Below are 22,688 nucleotides of genomic sequence, written 5' to 3'. Positions count from 1 at the left end.
AAGAGACATGTACAAGTATGTTCATAGCAGCCTTTTTCATAATAGCCAAAACACTGAAAACAAGCCAAATGTAGAATAACTGCAATCCATCCACAGCAGAATGGAGATGCCATGGGATGTTTGTACAATGTCAGTAAATATGAACAAAGTATGGCAATACCCAGGAATGACACAAACCCAATGCTGAGCATTTTGAGCCAGATGAAATACATATTATATACTTCCATATATGAAATTAAAAAAAAAAAAAAAACCCAGCCCCAACCAAACTGTAGTGTTTGGATTGTCTGCTTAGGTAATACAAATTGAAGAGAAGCTAAGAAGGGAACCCCACAGAAGTCAGGAAACTGCTCTACCGACCACCTGTATGAGACCACCTGCCCCAAATCTATTGAAAAGTAATTGCTGGGCTTGGACGCAAAAATCTGCGTTTTTAAATCAATACCCTCAGGAGATTCAGTTGCTGCTCTAGTACGTTAGGAAAACAAAGATGCAAGGTGGGCCACCACCCCTGTCTCAGGGACGATTAGGACTAGTTTCTTGGCTGAAGACATCGGATGCTCCAGGCTGACATCAACTCCACTGTACCTCACCTCACGCACACAGCTCCAGGTCTCTGGAGCCTGGAGACCCTCTTTCCCTTAATCGGAGGCCTTAAAACAATAGCCACGATGTGATGCTCTAGAAATGGATGACTGTCCATTCCATACAAAATAGTGTATGCTTCCCAATAAGCCCCGGCTTGTCTAAGGAGAGTGTCATATCTGGCGTCAGGGAAACTGAGGTAGAGATGTGTTTCAAGGCCTACACACAGCATCGATGGGTCCCCAACTTACTCCACTGCAGTGAAGCTCTAAGTTTCGCTGGGAAACCAACATAATTATGGAATGGAATATTTCCTATTCTATTCACAGCATTTATTTTGAAAACAGCTCCTTAGAGCAAGACTCATAAATCCTATTATAACAATTATCAACTTAACGGTTGAGGTTTTCATGTATAAAAGTTGAACATATTTACCCTTTTATGACATCGGGGAACAAATAAATCACTAAAGACAACGAGAAAGTCCAGCTTGGGTTGATTTAATGGGAGTGCAGGGTTATGGTCAGGAGTGTGGAAAAAGGGGGGGAGAGAGGAAGCAAACGTTTAAGAAATCAAATGGGAAGATGGGTGAAAATCCCTCTAAATCCTTAGGCTGTGACTTATAAACCTATTAATGTGTCATTGTTTCTTCTGCTTGCTTCCTTTAGGATGTCATCACCAAACTGCACCGCTGGCAGCCCTACGCTCTGCAGGGCTGGTCCCCAAGACGCTGCGGCTGTTAAAGGTAAGAGCAGCGAGCTCAGTGCTGGGCACAGCCCTTAGCCAAGGTTGCTGTGTTGATAACTTTTAGGTTCTTGACGGTGGCCCTTGTGGTTTCCACGTGTCTACCAGAGGCCTGGGGCCGTTAGCAGGAAACTGAGCATCTTCCATTCTGGATCTGTCACTCTGAAAAATATGACAGTTATTACGGGGCACAAATTTTCCTCCTCCAATTAGTCCCAGAATGGAACTTCTGCCAGAGCTTGGAGCTCTAGGTAATGTAATCTAGAGCTTTACGTGGTACAGCAAAGAACTAGGAGGAGCAAGCAAAGCTATAAACCACCAACTAGTAAACTATAGTAGCGAATCTATAACTACTCCACCCTGTTTTAGTTAAAGTAGGATAACACTAGCTGCTATAATAAACCTCCAAGTTCCAGTTGCTGAACACAGTAAAAGACTTTTTTCCCTTCCTAGAAAGGACAAGGTTGGGTGTATTTCAGGTAGACCTTCCACATGGTGATTTAAAGGCACAGACTTCCTTCATCTTGGGCCCCAGAATCCCTTGGCTCTATCCAGCAGGTGGGGGTAAAGGGTGGAGAAGGCACACCTGCTTTTTGACCACTTCCACCTGGAGATGACACGCACCTCTTATGCTCACATTCCAATGGGAGAATTAGTCACAAGCGTCCACCTAGATGTCAGCTCAGAAATGGATTCCTCGGCTGGGCAGCCACATCCTAGTAATAGCTACACACACTGGAAAGGAAAAGCTGGCCATCCTGCCACACACTCTGATTTTGAGGAAGAAACACAATAGGCTTTTCCCATATAATTTCCATTTCTCAGGACTGAATCTTTGAAGGCTTAATAAGACTAATGTAATCACAAATTAGGATTTTTTTTAGCACTTTATGAAATTTTCTGGTAATATTTTCTGCTGTAGTACATTTAAAGGTTTCATACATATGCGTGTGTTGGGACAGGGGTGGGTGGTGAAAAGAGCTATGCTGCAGCCCCATGGGGTTTTCTGAAATAATGGAGACACAGGTTTTTAACAGCTGCCTTGGATGATTGCTATTCCGCTGGCTTTCCTAATAAAATTTGACTTTATGGGAATAGTCCATTTGAGATGAATTTTATGCGTCCTCCTATGGTTTGTTGAGGCCAGAGGACAGGACAGCTAACCATTGGTGCAACTGCTAAAATCAAGAAAGACTTTCTTTCTCCCGTTTGCAGTAATGAACATAAAATGGAAACACGGTACGTGGCTGGGAAACAAGTCGGAGCTAGGGTACAGGAAATTAAACAGCCTGACGACATCATTCTTAGTAAGCTGAGGTGACAGTGCTACGGATGTGAGTTGCACGAAGTCCAATCCTATTCCATTAATGTGCTATTTGTGCCCGTCAGGAATCTGATTAACCTGCTAATCACCTATGAGAGAACCTGGCCTAGTGAGAGCTGATAGCTGAGTAGCCCCCCAGTTGATGGGTGGGAGTATTTGAAGGGAGGTAACATGAGCAGCAAAAGCAATCATTTACCGCTATGATAGATACAACTTTGTTTTCCTGTCTCCTCTCCTGTTTTTATGGTGAAGTATTGATAGCAGGAAAGGTAGAAATGACATAAGTGTATATATTCATAATGATGACTTCTTAATAGATTTTGTCCATGTTTCTTTTTCATTCTCCTCAAATGGTCATGTTAATTTAACTGATAGCTACTCTCTTCGTGAAGGGGTGATAGTATATCAAGGCAGAATCATGTAATTTGGCCAAATGATAACTTCTCCTTGTGTTTCCTTTCAATTTCCATGTTTAATGTTTGGATTATCAACTTTAATTGTTCTAGAAACCCCTAAAGAAGGGAGTTAAAATTGGAAGCCAACGGTCAAATCATCAGTACAAGCCAGCTATATGAATTTACTCACCACTGGTAGACACCAGTCTATTGATTGTCTCTTCGTAGAAATGTATCCATTTATATAGATATGCACATCAGATGAGCTGGGCTTAAGTGTGATTTCACCGTCATCATAGGAACAAAGTTCTCAAATTCTCACATCTGCCTTTCAAAGAGTTCGGTCTTATTTGTTCTGCCTGTACGAAGGTGGTTTTCCTTTTATATTGCTATTAATTCTCTTTCTAAGTCTTTGATTTGGTTGTGGCTTTTTCCTGTTATGGCCCCATCATATGCTCACCTTTCCTATTCAAAGAAGAATGAAGCAATTGCTAATAAAAATAGAAATCACGCGTCATAAAACTTCAGTACTACCAGCAGGAGCTGCTAAACAATTGAACTTTTCCCCCATTGACGCTCTGCTCAAACAGATTCTAGCAAGTTTTGTTTGCTTCAAAAGCTTCTCTCCAGCAGACACAATTCATGAAGAGGTGGTGGAGTGCAGACTGTGGCAGGGCTGGGGCACCCCTCGCGGGCTAGCCCCACCCCTTCGCTTGTTCTTAGCACTATGCCTGCGTCCCACACCTGCGTCCTCCTGAGATGAGCCCAAGTTCCCCTTTGCAAAGGGTACACTGGCCTCTTTTACTCTTGCTGTTTCAGGAGACGTAATCTGTACTAGGGAAGAGGTGTTACATAGTATGATCACATCAAAGCCCAGATGTGACCATATGTGTAAGATCTCCCTGGGATAGTCCCTAACGACAGATAACAAATTCTAAGTGTCTGAAGCAGTGACCGGAACAGTTCTGATGTTACACAGCCTTTTACAAGAATGACAGTGTCTTAGGAGAATATTGACATGAACCAAGTAATATTCTAAGCAACATGAATAGGGTTTGTCCTGTTACTTCAAGAGTGTCTGTGCCCATTTGTAAAATCCTTTTTTTTCTTCTATTTCTTTTACTCCCACTTTTAGTTCTCTGTGAAGCCTTCCCCAAACCTCGAAAATTTCTAAAAGCAATAAGAACGCACCAGACCACCCCATAAGTCATGTCTTCACACAGTGAGGTCTGAAAGCATAAACAGGAGGATGTCACTTCTGTTTCCTGTCACACTAGCAATCAAATTCTAATTTTTACCAAGGCTTTTTAGGTCTTGCATGGATGTGACCCTGTCTATCTTTCTAATCCCATTTCATGCCTTTCCTTCCTTTTGTTCACTCTGTTCCAGTTACAGTGGCTTCCTTTAATAGTTTGAAAACGGTGAGCCATTTCCTACCTCAGGACATTTGTACGTACATTGTCTGCTGAAATGCAATTATCCTGGCTCTGCTGATCTGTAAACTTCAGTCTGAATTTAAGTGTCACCTCTAAAGAGAGTTTTCCCTGGCCACCATATTTAAAGTAAGTTCTTCCCACTCTTTCCATCTTAATTTCTATCTTGGTGACTAGTTTGCTTTGTATATATTATTGTATTTGTTTACTTGTTTATTATTTCTCTTTCTAGAGTGTAAGCTTCATGAGAGCAGGAGCTTGTCTGTCTTGTTTGTCTCTGTATCTCCAGCATCTGGGACAGAGCTCAACACAAACCAGATGCCCTATAATTATGTGTTTAACAATTATGGACCTTCCATTGTTGACTTTTTCTTCTTCACAACACGCTTCCTTATGGAGGCAGCTTCTTATTTATAATGTGTCTTCTGAAAGGGAATTTATAAAGTACTTTTTAAAATTGGAATGTAGTTTCCATAGAAGCAACCTTTCAAAAACTGTCTTTAGAATCCTATGTAGCAGCACATAGAATTGTAATACTTTAAAAAGATTAATGGATAAATAGCATGTGACATGGTTGCATAGGGACATGATTTTAGTTATACATCCTCTCCATCCCCCACCCATGTTCTGGAACGGGCTGAAGGAGATACAGCCAGGTGACCTCCAAATCTGGAACATACACGTGCAGTAGTAGAAACAGTGATGGCCACTCACTTGGGGTGAGAGGCAAGGAGGAAAGACAACCCGAGAACACCTGGTGCCTCTGGGGCCCAAGCAAGGAAGTACCTTCCATTTCTTAGTAATGTGGGGGTGCCTAGTGGCTTCCAAGCTTCGTTAACTTTGCTTTCATAATGTCTCAGGGATTGTGCCCCCTGGTGCTGTTTTGGGACCTTTTCCAAAACTTACTGCTCCTGGAGGCTGGGACCCCAGAATGAAGGTGGAAGCCAAAGGGTTAGGGCATGTCTGAATAGAAGGGGCTTTCCACACAGATTTCCATTCTGCCTGAGAAAAGGGGACAGCAGGCTGGTCCTGGCCTGGAATCCTAAACCGCTATATGGCGCCAAACCAGGCCACCTGCCCCTGGCTTCCCTGGGAGAGACACACAGCTCCCTAGTGAAGGCTCCTTCACAGGCAGGCTAGCTTTGCCGAGGCAGAGCCATCAGGGGACTGTCCCCTCGCTAAGGCATCCTTTGTTCTGAAGTCCAGAAGTGGGGCCACCCGGAAAGACTGTTACCTCCCCTGCAGCTACTGGGAGAAACACGAAAAGTGCGAATGCAAACCTCCCGCACCCCTGCCCTTGCGCACTCCCCTCCCCCTAGAAACTGGTTCTTATCCAGCTCGTCCTGTGTGTGGCTCCACACTGTCCTGTGCCTGTCCTGTGGATCGTTTCTACCCTGAAGTCCGTCCCTCACTTCCCACTCCCATCACATGCCCTGGGAATGTCCTTCTTGCCTTTTCTTTGTCATCTTCCCCACACACGTTGCCTGACGGGGGACGGATTTTTCCACTTGCACCTGGTATAGCCCTTTCAGTCTATTCTGGTGAGAGGAGCCGAGGACTCCTCAGGCTTTGGCCCACGTGTCTTCACTGTCCTCTCCTAGAGCCACACTGGTTTGCCTTCCACGGTTCACAAAGGAAAGCTGCCCCTGTGGGAAGGTTGGGGCCTGGGAGGGCCGGACCGGCAGGCTGCCCCTCACCTCATCCCCGCCCTCACCCCGCTCCGCCTGCTCTCACTGGGTACCTTGACAGCACTGCTGCCCAGGGTGTGCAGCAAAGGGAACGAAGTGACTTAGAACAAGCCTCGCTCGCTCGCCATGGACTTCCCACATTTGCTTCTGGTGTGGGCTGTCACAGCATCGGGACCTGTGAATGCTGGCGCTAGTTTGTTTTCTGACCAATTTGTATGCCTTGCTGTGGGAAGTGCATACATTTCCTGTAAACTACAGAAAGGAAAAAGTTGTCACTGGCCACCAGTAACTCTAGAAAGCCTGATAAGCAATTTGCCTGGGACTGAGGTCATCACCACACTGACAATGACACAATATGCTGGCTGAGTGTCCCCACACCCCGGACAATTTCCAGGATGGGCCCCCAGACTCAGGAATACCAGTGTCCTTTTCAGGTGTTGAGAATTTTGTTTTGCTCTCTCTCTCTTTTAAATTAGGAAACAGTCTAATAAATGGTTAAATGTGTTTGCCAGAAAATATTCAAGTCTCAGGCAACAGTTTCCAAATTCCCTGCAGAGACTGGACACCAGGGAACACTGGCAACCAGGCCTGTTATTAAGAAGGTCACAAGTGCCATCTGTTACCGTGTGCACTTCACTGGTCAAGCATAACGTCAACTAGGAGGTGGCTGCCATTGCTTTTGCCTGTGAACTTGAGAGATAGCCCTTTAGTGGGCACACCAGTGACTTTCGTGGGTTGTGTGAGCAAACCGTGTGTCTACCGACAGGATGGGCTGGAGTCATGTGGGGAGAAGATAAGAGGAAGACGAAGCATTGATTTCGGGTCTGCCCTTGGTTATGGCTCAGATGTGATTCGGCCTGCTGCCCGCTGGCTTTCCTAATCTTTTTCTGCCTAATCGTTTTAGCCAACTATAAAATATGATAATAGCATTCCTTCTTTACCAATAATTGTGAAATTAAGACAGATAAATAAATGCCTTATGCTTTTATTTACAATTTAACAAGTTTTTTCATCCATAGAAAAGTTGAAGGAATAGTCCAATCAATATTCACCTACCCTCACCTACATGCATCAGTTTGAACATTTCGCCACATTTGTTAACACGTGGCTTTATCTCAGTCTCTCTCTGTTGATACTTATATATACTTCCCGCTGAACTATTGAGAGTGAACTAGAGACACCATTACAGTATGTCCTTAAATGCTTCAGCATGTGCCTCCTAAGCGTAAGAATGTTCTCTTACAGAACCATAGTAGTATTATCACAGTTAAGAAACTCAATGTTGATAGAATAATTTTTATTACACCTAATATATAGTTCATTAAATGCCTCATTCTTAAAAATCTGCCAGGAAAAGATTTTCTCTGTCATCTATCCCAATGGTTAACAGCTCTCTCTTTAAGACACCTCACATTTTTGAGGCAGTTTGAAAAATCTGATGAAAGCTTTGGACCCTACCTTCAGAAAAATAGCTACAAAGACATTTCTGCAAGCCATCCATGCACACATCGTGGATTCCTCCAGGTGTCCACAAACTCTAGGTTAAAGCGTTGTTAACCTTCGATCTAAATTCTCCTCGTCTGTGTACCTACAATTTAAGACCACAGTACTCAAAAAGGTGAAGAATGGCTTGACTTTGCTTTCCAACATTATGTTTTGTGTTCATGAGGGCTTCATTTCAAGAAACTCAAAGTTTCAAGGAACTCAGAGATGAGTAGGTAGGAGATCATATTATCCCCCATCTATGGAAAGGAAACTGAGTCACGAATACAGCTAAGACTTGTGCTATGACAGACACCAACAGGTGGACTACGTGATTAGAAGACCTAGATGAACCCTCCTAAACTTGAGATTCTCCGATTCTCAAAGAGCCTATGCTCACCAACCCACATTGGCTTTCTTGATAATTGATGTTAAAAACCAAATCCCCGTAGCATTCCTTCAGGGTAGGCACAACATGTAAGGGCCTAGTACATAAAGGTAGAATTCGTTGGCATTCACTAACATGGTTATTTCTTTCCATCAACAAAATCGCCTAATTTGGTTCCAGTTCTAGGACTAGGAAGCAGAAGCAGGAAGGTGGATACACACAAGCAAACTAGGTTCACATTAAATGTCCTTTATCAAAAGGCCAGCTGAAACTGCCAAGGTCAGGTGGGCGCGATTTTGTCAACTGTGAACTCATAAGGAAAAGAATCTTTAGCTAACCATACTTCCACATATGTGAGGTTGCTGGTGTTTCTATAAGCGGACTAACGAAAAGATTTCTAGCTCAGTTAGAAAAATGACCAAATTTGGTTAGAAAATGGGCATAAATGTGTAAATCCCTCATGCAGTTGTCTAGCAAAAATTCTAATGCCTGTTTTTCTCCCGTAATCTACTGAATGCCTCAATATGACTTTGTAAAATTTTAATATAATATATCATTTACTAATTAACGATTATCTCATATAATTCTTGAAAGGAAGGGTGACAAAAAACTAGCCTTAGGCAGGCCTATGGGATTTATAAAATCCTTACAGAGCTTTTAGGATTCCAGCCAGTGGAATAATCAGAGCTAATTATACACGATAAACTTCTTACCCACCTGCTTTTACTGTCACTGTGAAAAAGTGGTTCTTTCTTGAATTTAGCTAGATAACTGTTGAACTCTTTGTTTGACTTTTGCTTAAGCTATCTAGTTTTTAAAAGTATCAGCATAAAATAACACAAATAACAATGAGTTTTAACCAAAGGCTATTCCTCTCCCTTGGCTCATCCCCAGTGACCAGACCCCATCATATTATACCAACAAGTCCCCATTTTTCTTTACTGATCAATTTTTATTTACTCTTAATCAAATTAATTTGTTTTTCTTTTTTCTTTTTTTTTAAATTAAAAATGCCAGAGAACTCAACATGATTAGTCATTAGGGAAATGCAAATTAAAATCACAATGAGATACCACTTCGCATCCGTAAGAATGGCTGTAATCAGAAAGTCAGACAATAACAAATATTGGGTAAGGATATGGAGAAACTGGAACCTTCATTCATTGGTGGTGGGAGTGTAAAATAGTAAAGCCACTTTGGGAAACACGTTGACAGTTTCTTTAGAAGTGAAACATGCATTTACCATAGGGTCCAACAATTCCACACCTAGGTAGTTATCCAAGAGAAATAAAGCCAATGTCTGCACAAAGACTTACACGTGACTGTTCACTGCAGCATTATCCGTTATAGCCCAAATTGGAAATAACCCTTATGTCCATCACCTGGTAAATGAATAACAAAATATGGTTTATTCATATCACAGAATACCACTTATCAATAAAAAGCAACAAAATACTAAAACAGCCGCCAGATGGATGAACCTCACAAACATTATAAGTAAAAGAAGCTAGTCATAAAAGACCACATAATGCATGATTCCATTTATGTGGAATGTCCAATAAAGGCAAATCTATAGCGAAGGAAAGTGGGTTAGTGGTTTTCTGGGGCTGGATGTAGGAAAGGAGATTAGCCATAAATAGGCATAAGGGATCTTATCAGGAAAATGCAAATGCTCTACAACTAGACTTCAGTGTTATAGTGATGGTTGCATAACTTGATACATTTACTCAACATTATTCAACTGTACACTTTAAAGTGGGTCACTTTTATGGTATCTAAGTTATACCTCAAGAAACTTGTTTGAAAAATATACCTTCTTCAGACCTTGAGAAGAATTTATCGCCTCAGAATGTCAGCATGATTTGGTTGCCTCTGATGCTAAGAGTATACGCTGTGTATCATAGAAGATTGTCCCAGGCAGAAAAATGTTTACCCCGATTTCTGGTTTCCAGTTCTGCATGTAAAGAGCTTGGAAGTCATAACTCCATTCCAAACAACAGGTAAAAAGCTGAACAGGCTGAAAAAATTAACTCTTCTTAGATCCTTAAGAGAGGGGTGGACACAGGGCAAACCACTGCCCCCAAAACCGAGCGAGAGACAGACATGCAAATACAGGGAATCGCAACTTCCTGAGCAGAGACTCCCCAGCGGGAACCCCCTCAGAACCAGTGCCAGGGTCTCAGTGTCTGAACTGTGACTGACAAACTGCTGGAGGCTCAATGTGGACAAGTCTGGGAGTTAACTCCAGGGAGGCCCAAGCATAGGGCGTCCCTACAGCATTGTAAGCTTTCCCTCCAGGAACTCGACCAGGGTCCCAGAGTGAAATACTGGAAAAATACCCTGTATGCTTCTGGCAAAGGGAGGGAAAAAGGAAAGATTTTGAAATATTCCAGAGCACTATGTTCTTAACAAGGAGAAACTAGTTAACCAGAAATTAGTCTGCTGGGGTGTTATAGCCTAACTGACCCTGGAAAAAGGAAACACCCACTTCCAGCCCACTCTAGCCATCCTGTTCTACCTAAGCGGGACAGAAGAGAAAAAACAACAACTGAAAACACTGGTGAAGTTCACCGTTTAGAGGCATAAGCTCACGAAAGACTGAGACCCAATCACAGGCTTACTTCAGGAAACCCTCACAGCGAAAGCTAAAGGACATGTGAAATGAATTGTTCTGATTACTTTTATTATAGACTCATATAATTTCAGTGTCTCCTTAGCTGTTATCAGTACTGTTTGCTTTTTAAAACAAAATTGAAATGTGTACCATAAAAAATTTTACCCACCCCCACCACCAAAAACGCCAGAGGGTTTACTAGGAATTAACTTTTCATCACAGTTTCATCTTACCACTGATGCTTACTTTTCTGTTGGTGAGATTCTAAAAGAAAATAAGTGATGTGTGTACAATTTGTGGGTATAACCTAACTGGGAGTGTAGGAAAATTTAAGGTAACATTGGTTTTCCCTGTTTGTTTGCATGCAGGATTGCTCCCTCATATAACCCGTTCCTTCAGAAAGTCCCTGGATATCAAGCACAAAGTGGTAAGGCCAGCATGTCTCAATGATCATTTCCCCCGCGGAGAGCTTAGATGATGGCACACCATTGCTCCTAGGCGAAATGTCACGTCAGGTTCCTGTGAGCCTCTGGTTACCACATTTTCACCAACTGATCAATACGTAAATTTATTTTATGTGAGTTTCTGTTTAAAGACATCTTATTTACTCTATGTCGTTGATTCATTAACGTTGAACTCACGGCCAACAGCACTGGAACTCATACCTAAATGAAAATCATCCAACACACATATGTTCTACATAAGGCTCGTCACATTCTTCTTGTGGGTGCCATTTTAAGCAGTAAAGTCACTGACAAAAAGTTTAAAAATGCAGAAAATGGGACACCACATAGGCCGCAAAAAAGGACACTTATTTACAGTGTGAGAGCTGAAACGAAGCAAAGTACCCTCTTGCTTGACCTCGACTGAGAATGTGCCTGTTCACCACTCTGTGCATGTCCTTGAATGACCTCAAAAGTGCAAGTATTGACTTTGGGGTTACAAATAAATTTTAGTGACTATGCAAATTCACACATACAGAATCCATGACTAATGAGGATCGATGGTATTCATTTCCTTTGCCTATTTTTCTATTGGGGTTTTTAGTTTATTGATTTATATAAGCTATTTGCATAGTAGGGTAGTATTCTTTTACCTATCATGTTTTATAAATATTTTCCCCAATTTTATCTTTCCATTTTACTATTAGTATCTGTTACTATAGTGGCTTTTGGCAGCAGTATCAAAATGCCTTTTGAATGGGTGGACAACATTGGAAAAGGAATTTTGTTAAATGTTTGTTGCTGTGAAAGTGATTGGTATGTATCTTTATCTCTCTTTTTCACAGGCACACCAAATTCTGTTCCATGATTTTTCTCCAGCACCTCCAAATTATGAAAAAACCGGTAAGTCCTATCCTATACTACTACTTTACATTCATGTTCTGCCTTTATTTTAATTAAGATCTTCACGTGATATATTCAACTCGTCCAGAGTCTGAGGCTTTTAAGGCCTTTGGCATTTCTGCCTCCTTGTTACTTCATTGTAACAGTAAGAAATAAAAGGAGGGAGAAATCCCACAGAGACATTTGTCAGCAGCAGCTCTGAAAAAAGAGCAAATGTGTGAGAAGGTTGTGGTGGTTACAGAGGTTTGGGGTGCGGGGTAGTGTGTAAGTGAGGGTTTGGAACTATTGATTAAAAAATGGTTTAGGAATATCAGTAAATTTCATTTGTTCATACCATGGTAGACTCTGTTTATCACAAGCCCTTACCCATTGGCTGGCTGTCTGTTCATGCTAGATGCAAAGATTAAAAAGCCAGCATTTGAGAATCTGATGAACTACAGTCGACGAAGGACAGACTTTCTGAGGCGTGTAAGCATCTTTTTACTTGTCTCCCGGAAGTGGATCCCTGGGGTAGCATCAGTAAGTGCACAGGGTGGCAGTGATGGCGGTGGCGCCATGTGTGTGTTTCGAGTTGGTCATGTATGTATGTTTAGAGTCGGTGGCCTGTGTGTGTTTAGAGATGGTGGCGTGTGTGTTTAGAGTTGGTGTGAAAGTAATCCCTTAATTTATAATTAAGCGACAAACAGAAAAGTACTGTTCTGATAAGCAGTCTCCCTTGAAGCAGTAAACGTTTCTTGTCTAGAGCTCTCCAGTTGTTTTGGAAACAAGCCTCGAAGGGGATTGGAATTCCTCTTGTACGGTCCAAATTTTCATGAGTGATATCAGTGACTTGCTGGATTCTGCCTCTTGCAAAGAAGGCATTATGTGCTCAGACCGTCCTCCCTTCCGGGAACCCACTCTGGGTGCCTGGTGTCCTGGGCCCACTCTCCTCATGTGGCTGTCCATGCACCCCCTGACATGGCCCTGCGGAGCAGGGGTTCTGTCTTGCCTGACCAGACTTTCTCAAACCCCTGTAATTTTTTAAATTAAATTTATTGGGGGTGACATTGGTTAGTAAAATTATATGTGTCAAGTATACAGTTCTGTAATACATCATTTATAAATTGCATTGTGTGTTCACCACCCAGAGTCAGTTCTTCCGCCACCAAAGTCTGTCCTTCTGATCCCTTTTACCCTCATCTACCACCCACCCCCCTTAGCCTCTGGTAACCACTAAATTGTTGTGTGTCTATGAATTTTTGTTTGTTTGTTTGTTTTCTTGTTCCTTATTTGCTTTGAGTTTTATATCCCATATATGAGTGAAGTCATGTGGTTCTTGACTTTTTCTGTCTGACTTATTTTGCTTAGCATGATAATCTCCAGATCTATCCATGTTGTTGCAAATAGCAGTATTTCATCTTTTCTTATGGCCGAGTAGTATTCCATTGTGGATATGTACCACATCTTCTTTATCCAATCATCTATCGAAGGACACTTTGGTTGTTTCTGTGTCCTGGCCACTGTGAATAATGCTGCAATGAACATCGGGTGCATATATCTTTACGGATAAATGTTTCCAGATTTTGGGGGCAGATACCCAGAAGAGGGATTGCTGGGTCATATGGTAATTCTGGTCTTAATTTTTTGAGGAATTGCCATACTGTTTTCCGTAGTGGCTGTACTAATTTACATTCCCTCCAGCAGTGTGTGAGAGTTCCCTTTTTTTCCAACACTTGTTATTATTTGCCTTGTTGATGACAGCTATTCTAACAACTGTGAGATGATATCTCATTGTAAAACCCTGTAATTTTTAACAGGATGTTAAAATGGGATTCTTTCTATGTCTTAGAGTTCTGGCAGAGACTCCTAGAGAATGAGTTGCAAGAATAAAAACTGGTTTCTGCAAGTACCCCACTGACTTCCCCTCATTCATACAACTGTTACAACTATTTTTGCTTCCTATAGGGCTTTGGTTTATTAAGATTTCTCTAAATTGACTTAAAAAAAACAACAACCCAATAACTCAGCCTTACCCTAAGTAGTTAGTTATATTTGCAATACCATGGGTTTGGTATGCTAGTTATGTGTATTAGGAAAAAACAAACCTGACCATTAAAATAAAAATGTTTTTCAGGTATCACCTTACATTATCACAAGAACCACCATTTATGTATAGATGTCATTCTGGAAAATGCTTGTTTATGGGCACCAACTAGCTAATCTGGTAAATTTAGCTGATGGAACAGGGTTAGACAGTCCACCTCGGTTCCCAGGTCTATTCAATGGTGGTTTTCCAGAAATAGTGCCTTTTTCTTGATTTTTCTGCTGTAAGACCTGGTAGCTTTCCTATGGAACACTTCAAGCATGGGAAGGCAGTGTGGTGGCAGGCTGTGGAGGAAGTTATTTGGGGGCAAGTAGAGCTAGGCCATCCACTGAAAATTATAGTGCGCGGGCAGCCGGGGACCTCCCTTCCCTGCAGGGTTGGTGCACGCTTCGAGGAAGGACAGACAATTTCCTGAAAGTATATTTACTGCTAGCTGGACTCCCGGGAGTTCTTGGGAGAATCATTAACTATTGTTAAATAAATAAATCCCTCTTGCTGCATGGAGTTGTACTGGTGCCAGGCAATTCTACTGCCAGTGTCCACAGCTGTTCTGGGGAACAGTTGCCTTTCTCTTTGAGGTGCTTCCCCAACGCCTCCCCTAAAGTGAATTCTCTACATCACAGTAGCCTCATTTAAGTCAACAATTCCCGACAAATTAGGGACATTACATCTTGCTCCTGTGTTTATGGTACAACAACAGACTAAAAGTACACTCACACACGCGCGCACACACACACACCCATACACCCATATAATTCATATGGAGCACTTGTTTGGGAAACACTGGGTCTAGAGTTCTGACTAAAACATAAATCATGACTTTTTATTTATTAGATAAGGCAAAACTTAATTTGTTTGTATAGACGTTATATTGGGAAAAGAACAAGCATTGAGATGTAAAATGCAGAAATTCCTGCTCAGCATCAAGCAGGGCTTGAGTGCAATTTACAACCATCATTAACAATATTCTCACTTTAAAAAGTATTTGCTTGGTGTCTAAGCCCTTTGGTAACAAACTTCTAAATATTTATATTTCTGGGCCCTATCTTCAAGAAGTTCATGATGTAAAACTGAAAGCAGAGAAATTCATTACACGCAGACTAAAGGAGGGTGGTGGGCCAGTCAGGGCAAAGACCTTGCCGCTAAAGGACGGTGTGAGGGGCAGCAGAGAAGCAGTGGGTGGTTCAGTCAGTGATTCCAGGACTTGCCTCTTTTTTTCTCTCCTGCTTATTGATCTGGCCTTCCTGGCAGAGACAGGATAGATGAACTAGGAAGGTCAAAGGCGATGGGAGACAATGTAGACCAATCCCACCTCCCGCTCAGGAGGGGTGTCTGGCAATCTCATTCCCAGTTCTGCGCAAAAAGTAACCTTTGGTTGGGTGAGTGCTGACAACCAAGCCGTTTCTCTCCAGCCTCCAGAACAGTGTAATTCTGCAAGCAAGGTTGCCTCGTCTGAAGACTCAGACGCTGATCAATACTACGTTTATAGTCTGGGAGGACCGTTAAGAGTCATTTAGAGGAGTCGGAAACAAAGCTGGAAGCCCGGAGTTCGCTTAATTCACGACTGTGAGGTAGGAGAGTGCTGGGGAATACGCGGAACTTGTCAGGCCGGGTTTCCTGGGCACTTCTCCCTGACTTCAAACGCCTTCGTCCCTCAGTTTGGGTTCTCTTTAATTGGAAGAGGGAACAGAAGTGATCGTTATCCTCATTATTAAATTTTCCTTTAAATACTTGGAACTGCACGTTTTTGCAAGAACCACAGAAGTGCTGGTGTGACCCCTACAGCTGTGAGCTCCAGCGTCCAAGGGAGCCAGTCCCCTTCCGTCCAGGAGTCCCAGCGGGGCAGGGTGCAGGGGTGTGAGAAAGACTTGTTGTATTCAGAGCAGTGGCCCCGAAGCAGCCAGGTTGTCCTGCGTGCGAAGTTGCAGGGAAGCAAATTGGCTCTGGCCTTCTCGCGGGCGGGGGCAACCCGAGTCAAGGCCTTTCACACACTGGCTCTTTCCCGAGGGGCCCCGGGTCCCCAAAGTCCCACCCACGGCCAGGTCCCCTGCCCGGGTCTTCTCTCCTCCCCGTTGGTTCACGTCCCCGGTTCCCGGCAGGCCCTTCTCCTCCTCCTCCCTCCACGACATTCTCCCTCTTCCTCTTCTACATCCCTTCTTCCTCCACATTGGCTCTCCCACGAACCCCCCCCCCCACCACCACCATGAGTGAGCAGCGAGCAGGAGGGAAGGCCCAGGCGCGGCGACCCTGCACACGGGAAGGACCCGCCACAATCCAGGGCGGCAAAGGGCCCCGCAGCTCTCTTCCTAGGAAAACAGGCAGAACCACGTGTGGTCACGAAAGTAGCTGCCTCCTGCCCCCTCTTCCTCCTCCCCCCTCCCCGCCCTCTACCCCCTGCTCCACTTACTCCTGTTGACCAAGACCATCCTTCTCTTTATGATTTCTGTTGAATTGAAACGGTAATTAAAAGTCACACCATCAGCCCCCCCTACCACCACCACAAAAAGAGAAAGAAAAACCTGCAAGTGGTTACTTTTGTTCTTTAGCCCAGGTTAGGCTAAATACATTCCCAGCAAGCCATCTGGTCTCATTCCCAGACCCCTTCGTATGGTTTCCATTAAGTTTGCCAAACGGGGCATTTTCTGTGCAGCCCTGCAACCACTCAGGAACCTCCAGGACTTCTGTCCTGTCCAGTCTCATTTAGAGAATCTCAGGCCTCTTTTAAAGTTCTGAGTCCATTACCTGATGGTCCTGGTCTTAGCTGTAATGAATATGCTTTCCTATTCCAAGAAAGTCAGTTCTTCATGCTAATGATTATTATTCATTCATTCAGTATTTTTTAACTATGCAAGGCGCAGCTTGTTGGAATTCTGTTTTAATTCTAAAAACCTACGTTGACAGCTTTGTAGATGATTTTACTGAATAACCTGACCACAGAAATTCAATTTGACCAGCAACATTTGTATGGTTGGGTCTACGCCACTTTTCTACCTTGCTGTCCCCCACTCCTTTACCTCCCCCACCCCCAAAGACAAGAAAACAAATGTTAGCTTATGGAAAAATATTCCCTTACACTTGGGTTAGGGTTTGTGGTCCAAGAAGAAAGGGAACAGGCTGGTTCATAGACTCAGAGTGCTATAACTGGAAAGTTCCTTAGAACTTATCAAAAATTAGTGTCCGTTTATTAAGAAGACTCAGAAAGTTTGGGGCTTAGGGCATGTCACGTGGCTTATGAGTAAAGTACTAAAGTACTGTGGCCTAGTTTGGCAAGGAGACGTAGACATCAAGTTGTTACATCAGATACAGCAAAAGGGATTTTGACCAAATTCAATTTAATTTTAGCACATCCTCTCTCTCTCTCTCTCTCTCTCTCTCTCTTCCTCTTCCTCCCTCTCTCCCTTTACTTTGCGGTTCCCTCTTTGTCCCACTCAAGGTCTTGCCTATTTTCCAGCCCTTTCCTGTTTTCCCTCTCCTAAACTTCACTCCCTTCTTTCTCTTTTCCTTTCCTTTCTATCCCCCATCCTACCCGAGCCCCGAACATAAGATTTTATTTGGGTTTTTAAAATGAAACCAGGTGCTGTATAAAACAAAAGCAGAGTAATTACAAGGAAAGACTATCCAACGCCTAAGGAATGTGCTGAGTTTTATGACTCAGGCTGTCCTGGCAAAGAACTCCGACTTACATGGAGAGGTGGGTGGCACAGAGCACAGACCATACATGGCAGCCTGGCCTCCCCAGATAGGTCAGTAAAGGCAGCCTGTGACTCATTTCACAAAACCAGAGCGTCTGTTCCTTGTGGAACAAGGTTTCCCGGAGGCTAGAGCCAAAGGATCATCAGCGTTTCCCGCGGGGGCCAGTTCAACCTGACATAGCAGGGGCCACCTTGAGGTTTGGAGGGGAAGGGAGCCTGGGAAGAAGGCCATCCCTGGGAAAGAAACAGGCTTGATGGACTTGGGCAAGGGTTTTTGGTGCCTTTAAGAGTTGGATAACATGGGAGCTGCAAGGTGACATGAAAATTAGCATGTATTGTGGAGACAATGGCTTGTGAGCCCCCAGAGGTGTTCGTTCTTTGCAGCAGTGTGGTGACCAGTGCAGGAAAAGCTGGTCCAATTCTGGGGGGGTTTCTGGGGTGCCATTGCTAATGCACTCAGAAGGAGTAACTAGGAATGCAAGTGGTGGGCTTTACGTAAACACCCGAGAGACACCCAGGCACACATCCTCACATTCTCAGGATTCTTTTCAAATGAGCCTAGTAATGGGGTGAGGTGTACATTTTTTCTGTTACTAAGAGACAGGCTGAGAGAGCTGGGAGCTCTAAGGAGACTGTGTCCTTAGAAGTGGCGGGAGGGGTCTCTGCTGGGTGACAAGGAGCTGTTTGTGCGGCTTCGTCCCACAGGCCCGGGCCGAGCATGACTGATGGCGCTTCTGGTTGCCGCCACCCTGCCCGGCAAGACTGTCACTTTCTGAATGAAAATGAACCTTGACTGGCATAAAGGAGGTCTCCATGCAGTAGCCCCGTAGAACAGGCCGTATTTCTCCTTTTCTTCTCTCTGTTTTTCTTTTCCTTTCCACGGAATAGCCATTGAAAAGCTGTGGTGACTATTCCGTAATTGCAGGAAGAGCTCTGCTTCACTTTTTCATTAAAGTCTACTTACCTGGAAAAATAAAGTCTTTTAAGGACCATGACTTCATAAATATTTATAGTGCGAAACAGGCGTCACTCCGGTTCTGTAGGAGAATGGGCTCATTCAGTTTTATTTATGATGTGACACTCGGGTGAGTGACATCCGTCATCTGGGTCGGCCCTCCACTCTGTTCCACTGAAGCATGTTTATGGAGTGATTATGCCTGCAAATAGTTGCTATATTTAGTCCCTCTCCTTCCCTAACCCCCTCTTAGCCCTTTTAACTCCTCAAACCAACAAAAAGCCAAGCTTATGGTCAAGGGAAGATTTGAATCCTAATGACAAGGCACAGGGGCTTGAACAAGTAAGTGCTGTAGGAGCAGCTGACGAGTTGGGAGGCAATTAGAGTGGGAATGATGACTGTTATTATAGCATTTATACGCGAAGGTGGTTTTGTTGGGTCTGTGTCTCGCAGGTGAGGGCTTTCAGCTGGGCGTGAGGGGTTTTGACAGGTGACGGGCATGGGCCTGAGTGACAAATACAGATGGATATGTATGAGACTTTCCTTCCCTGGGAGCTTTCTCTGGACAGGATCTCAGATCTGTCACCGTGTACCCCCGGGGTTTTGGGGGCAGAGGCTGGTACGAGCTCTGTGACCTCAGTTGGTCCTGGTTTCTGGTGTAACCCAAGGCTACCCACTCTCAGCCATATGTGGCCCCTGGCTGGGGGGCGCAGCTGCCCTCCATCTGCTGTGGAGGGGGGAAGCCACCTCTGGCTTTGGGCTTTCCAGCTGCACATGCCCTGACCTGGGCATCCAGGCTGGACCTCGGCCTACTTCAGGGCTCAGTGATTGCCCCTGATCAGCTTAGCCACCTATTGTTTATCCTGGGAAGGGCCAGGTCTTGGCACAGGGGCCTGAAGTGTTGCCAGTACTTATTTTTAGAGACAGGAAAATGTTTGCTTTTTGGCAGCTGCTCTTTTTTTTGGCACACACTGGGATGTCATAAAAAAGTTCAAGTGAGAGATTCCAAGCCCTAAATTCATGGTGTATGACATAGGCAATAGTACCATGAAGTCTCAACAGAAGCCTTTGTGGAGCCTAAGAGCTTTCACTAGCAGCCTCTTGCACAGAGCACATCTCCTGCTGTCCTCTGGCAGCAAGGCCTCTAGTTCACGGACTCACAGCCTGGACATCCAAGGAGGCCCTTTTGGGGGTCAGCTGGTCTGAAGTTTTATAGTTCTTATGTTCATTCATCTCCTCCTCTTCCAGTTCATAATCTAGTCCAACTCGGTAAGCACAGAAAGAAGGGAAGATAGGAAAAAAAGCAGGAAGGAAGGAAGGGAGGGGTGAGAGAGGGAGAGGGAGAGGGAGAAGGAGAGAGAGAGACTGAGAGAGAGAGAGAAGAAAGGGAGAAAGAGAGAGAGAGAGAGAGAGAGAGAGAGAGAGAGAGAGAGAGAGAGAGAAAGGAAGAAAGACTGCTAAATCAGAAGTTCGTCGCCCTTCCTTAGACCACTGTCATTGTCACCACGATGACTGGTTAAGGCAGCCAGCTTCCATGGCAGGAAGCACATTACTACACTCAGGGAAACTTGCATTTCCAAATTTTATTGGAATATTATTTGTCCTCAATATGGTACCCCTTCAAACATTTTTGCAGGTCCTGCGATGTGGGGTACTGACAATGTATCTGCAGGCATTTTGTAAATAGTAATGACATATGCAAAGGTAAAATGAAATGGAAATAAAAGTAAAGAATTCACTTGTTTCCTACCTTCCTTTCTCCCCAACCTTTTAAAAAATGGCTTTTTAATTATAAAAATAAAACATGAATGCATTCTCCTTTGCTACTTGATTACCTTTTGGATTCATTTCTCTTCTTGCTGGAGTACATCCTCTGGTAGGTTTTCTTTTGTCCTCCCTCCTTTCTCTGCCAGAGAGTCTGTGGACAATATTTTTTGAGGGCTTATGTGTCTGAGAACTTATTTTCATCTCTGTTTTGAGTGTTAGTTTGGCTTGTTACAGAACTCTAAGTTGGAATTTATTTTTCCTGAGCATTTTTAATTTATTGTCCCATTAGTTTCTTGAAACTGCTATGGTTGATGTGAATCTCCCTCCTTTATAGGTAATTTACTTGTGTCTTATTGTACCTTTTAGGATGGTCTTTTTCACGTTGATGTTCAGGAGTTTTATTACGCTCTCTCTATGTGTGAGCTTATTTTTAAAGTTTATCCTCCTTGGCACTGTAGGCTCTTTCAGTCTGAGGGCTGGGGACTTTCTTTAGTTCTAGGGTGTGGGGTGACAAGGAAAAAACCAGAAAGGTTAAATGCATCTATGTAATGAAGTGCTGAAGAGAAGAGAAAGGGTCTGTGTGGCCTGAGTGTTGGGAAGAATGGTAAGGGGTTTTAGAGAAAGGAAGGGGAGGGAGGTTTGGAGATTTCATTGCCAGGAAGGTGAGGAAAATGCCCGAAGATGTTTAAGATCTTTGGATTTACATCAAGAATGTATTCCCTCTTTGGGGTTTTATGGAGAAGTTAAGACTTGAATTGCTGTTAATTATATTTTTTCTGTGGGACTGTTTTTTCTGTGATTTGATACTGAAACTGAAACACAAACTGCTTGGGGTAAATATGAGTTATAGAAACAATTATTATTTTAAATTAATAAGCAATCTTGCCCCCCGCTTAAGATTCCTCCACCCTGTTAAGGTCTCAGTTTCTTCTTTTATGTAATGAGGAAATATAATTAGATGCTCTAAAGTCCTGCTATTTCTCCATACCTCTCAGTCGCTCTCTCTTCTGCATCTTTTATCTACCTAACTGCCTATTCTTTGTTAATTAATAGCTTATAAGCAGCATTGACAAATAGTTTGTTCACTCATTTCTCTAATTTGTTACCAAATGAGCGGTCATGAATAGATTATAGCTTTGGACAGAGAAGACGGCATAGTGACCAAGCTTGTAGCAGGTCAGGACGCTTGACTTAAGATCTGGTGCTTGAAGCGGTGCCAACCTCCCCGGACACTTACTACTCTAGACTGAGGAATTCCATCTGTAGATTCTCTTGGACCCACCGGAGTTGATATGTGGCACAGAGGAGAGATATTTAGGAACACTCAACCCGCAATAGCATCTCTGAGCAAATGAAGGCAGAAGGTGCAAACAAAATGAAATTATTTGTCTTGACACATAATCATTGAATCAGTTTTGATTTTATCGTGCGCATGTGTTACCTTTTAAAAAGTACGAGAGATAGTTATTCAGCTTTTAAAAGTATGAGGAATATAGGAGTAATCATTGAGGGCCCAAGTTCTCCTAGGAGATTTGGATTGCATAAGAAAGGGCTGTTTCTTCCTATTTTAATATACACGTTAAAATGTTTGATACGAAGATACAGTAAACGTGCAGTCTGTATGATCTGAATTACTCTCCTAACTAAACGGTAATTAGGGCAGGAGTAGCTGCGGCCCCAATGCCCCGGACAAACACTGAGCTCCTAGGTGATAGCTGCTGCTATGCTTACCAGAATTTGAGACGTGCCTGAGCAAGTTGGATGTCATATTAATACCATTTTGATGTGCACGTAATGTGGCCCTTTTCAGATGACTGCATGCATAGTGATTCTACTTCGGTAGGTGGATGTCTGACCGTTTTGAATTTGACCAAGATGGGAATGAACTCTCAAGGTCAAGCTCTGCTGACCTCCCCTTGTCTAGACTGAGGAATTTGTTCCATGGATGTTCTGTATCCACTCACTGGAGTTGATGTGTGACACAGAGGAGAGAGATTTGGGAAAGGCTCAAACACAGAACTGATATTCAACCCACACCAGCATCTCTGAGCAAACGGAGACAGAAGATGCATACAAACTCTGAAACTGTACGGCAGCCAGGTGCAAAGAGTTTATGTGGGTTTTGAAGGGAATCGGGCATTTCTTCAAGTTGTGTCAGCATGTCTTCTTTTCTGGAAAGCAAGATTTCTTCT

At 43.4% G+C, this 22,688-nt stretch overlaps 1 protein-coding gene across 2 annotated transcripts in view; it reads left to right on the top strand.

Annotated features, from left to right (window-relative positions):
- C15H4orf51 (chromosome 15 C4orf51 homolog) overlaps positions 1-22,688 on the top strand; it is a 41,756-nt gene that overhangs the window by 8,164 nt on the left and 10,904 nt on the right. Inside the window, exons 4-7 of one of the 2 annotated variants that reach the window (XM_088792585.1) lie at positions 1,254-1,330; positions 11,022-11,080; positions 11,942-11,999; positions 12,394-13,887. In XM_088792585.1, coding sequence (XP_088648711.1) covers positions 1,254-1,330; positions 11,022-11,080; positions 11,942-11,999; positions 12,394-12,638 — 439 coding nt within the window. In that variant the 3' untranslated portion in view covers positions 12,639-13,887. Of the gene's footprint in view, positions 1-1,253; positions 1,331-11,021; positions 11,081-11,941; positions 12,000-12,393; positions 13,888-22,688 lie in introns of those variants that run through there. The other variant, XM_088792586.1, reaches the window with a different exon arrangement.

The sequence above is a fragment of the Rhinolophus sinicus genome, chromosome 15, assembly GCF_057876585.1.
Source record: "Rhinolophus sinicus isolate RSI-liver-muscle chromosome 15, RSI-T2T, whole genome shotgun sequence".
Taxonomy (NCBI): domain Eukaryota; kingdom Metazoa; phylum Chordata; class Mammalia; order Chiroptera; family Rhinolophidae; genus Rhinolophus; species Rhinolophus sinicus.
The sequence above is the reverse complement of the archived record's forward strand: the minus strand, read 5'-3'. Positions and strand labels throughout refer to the sequence as shown.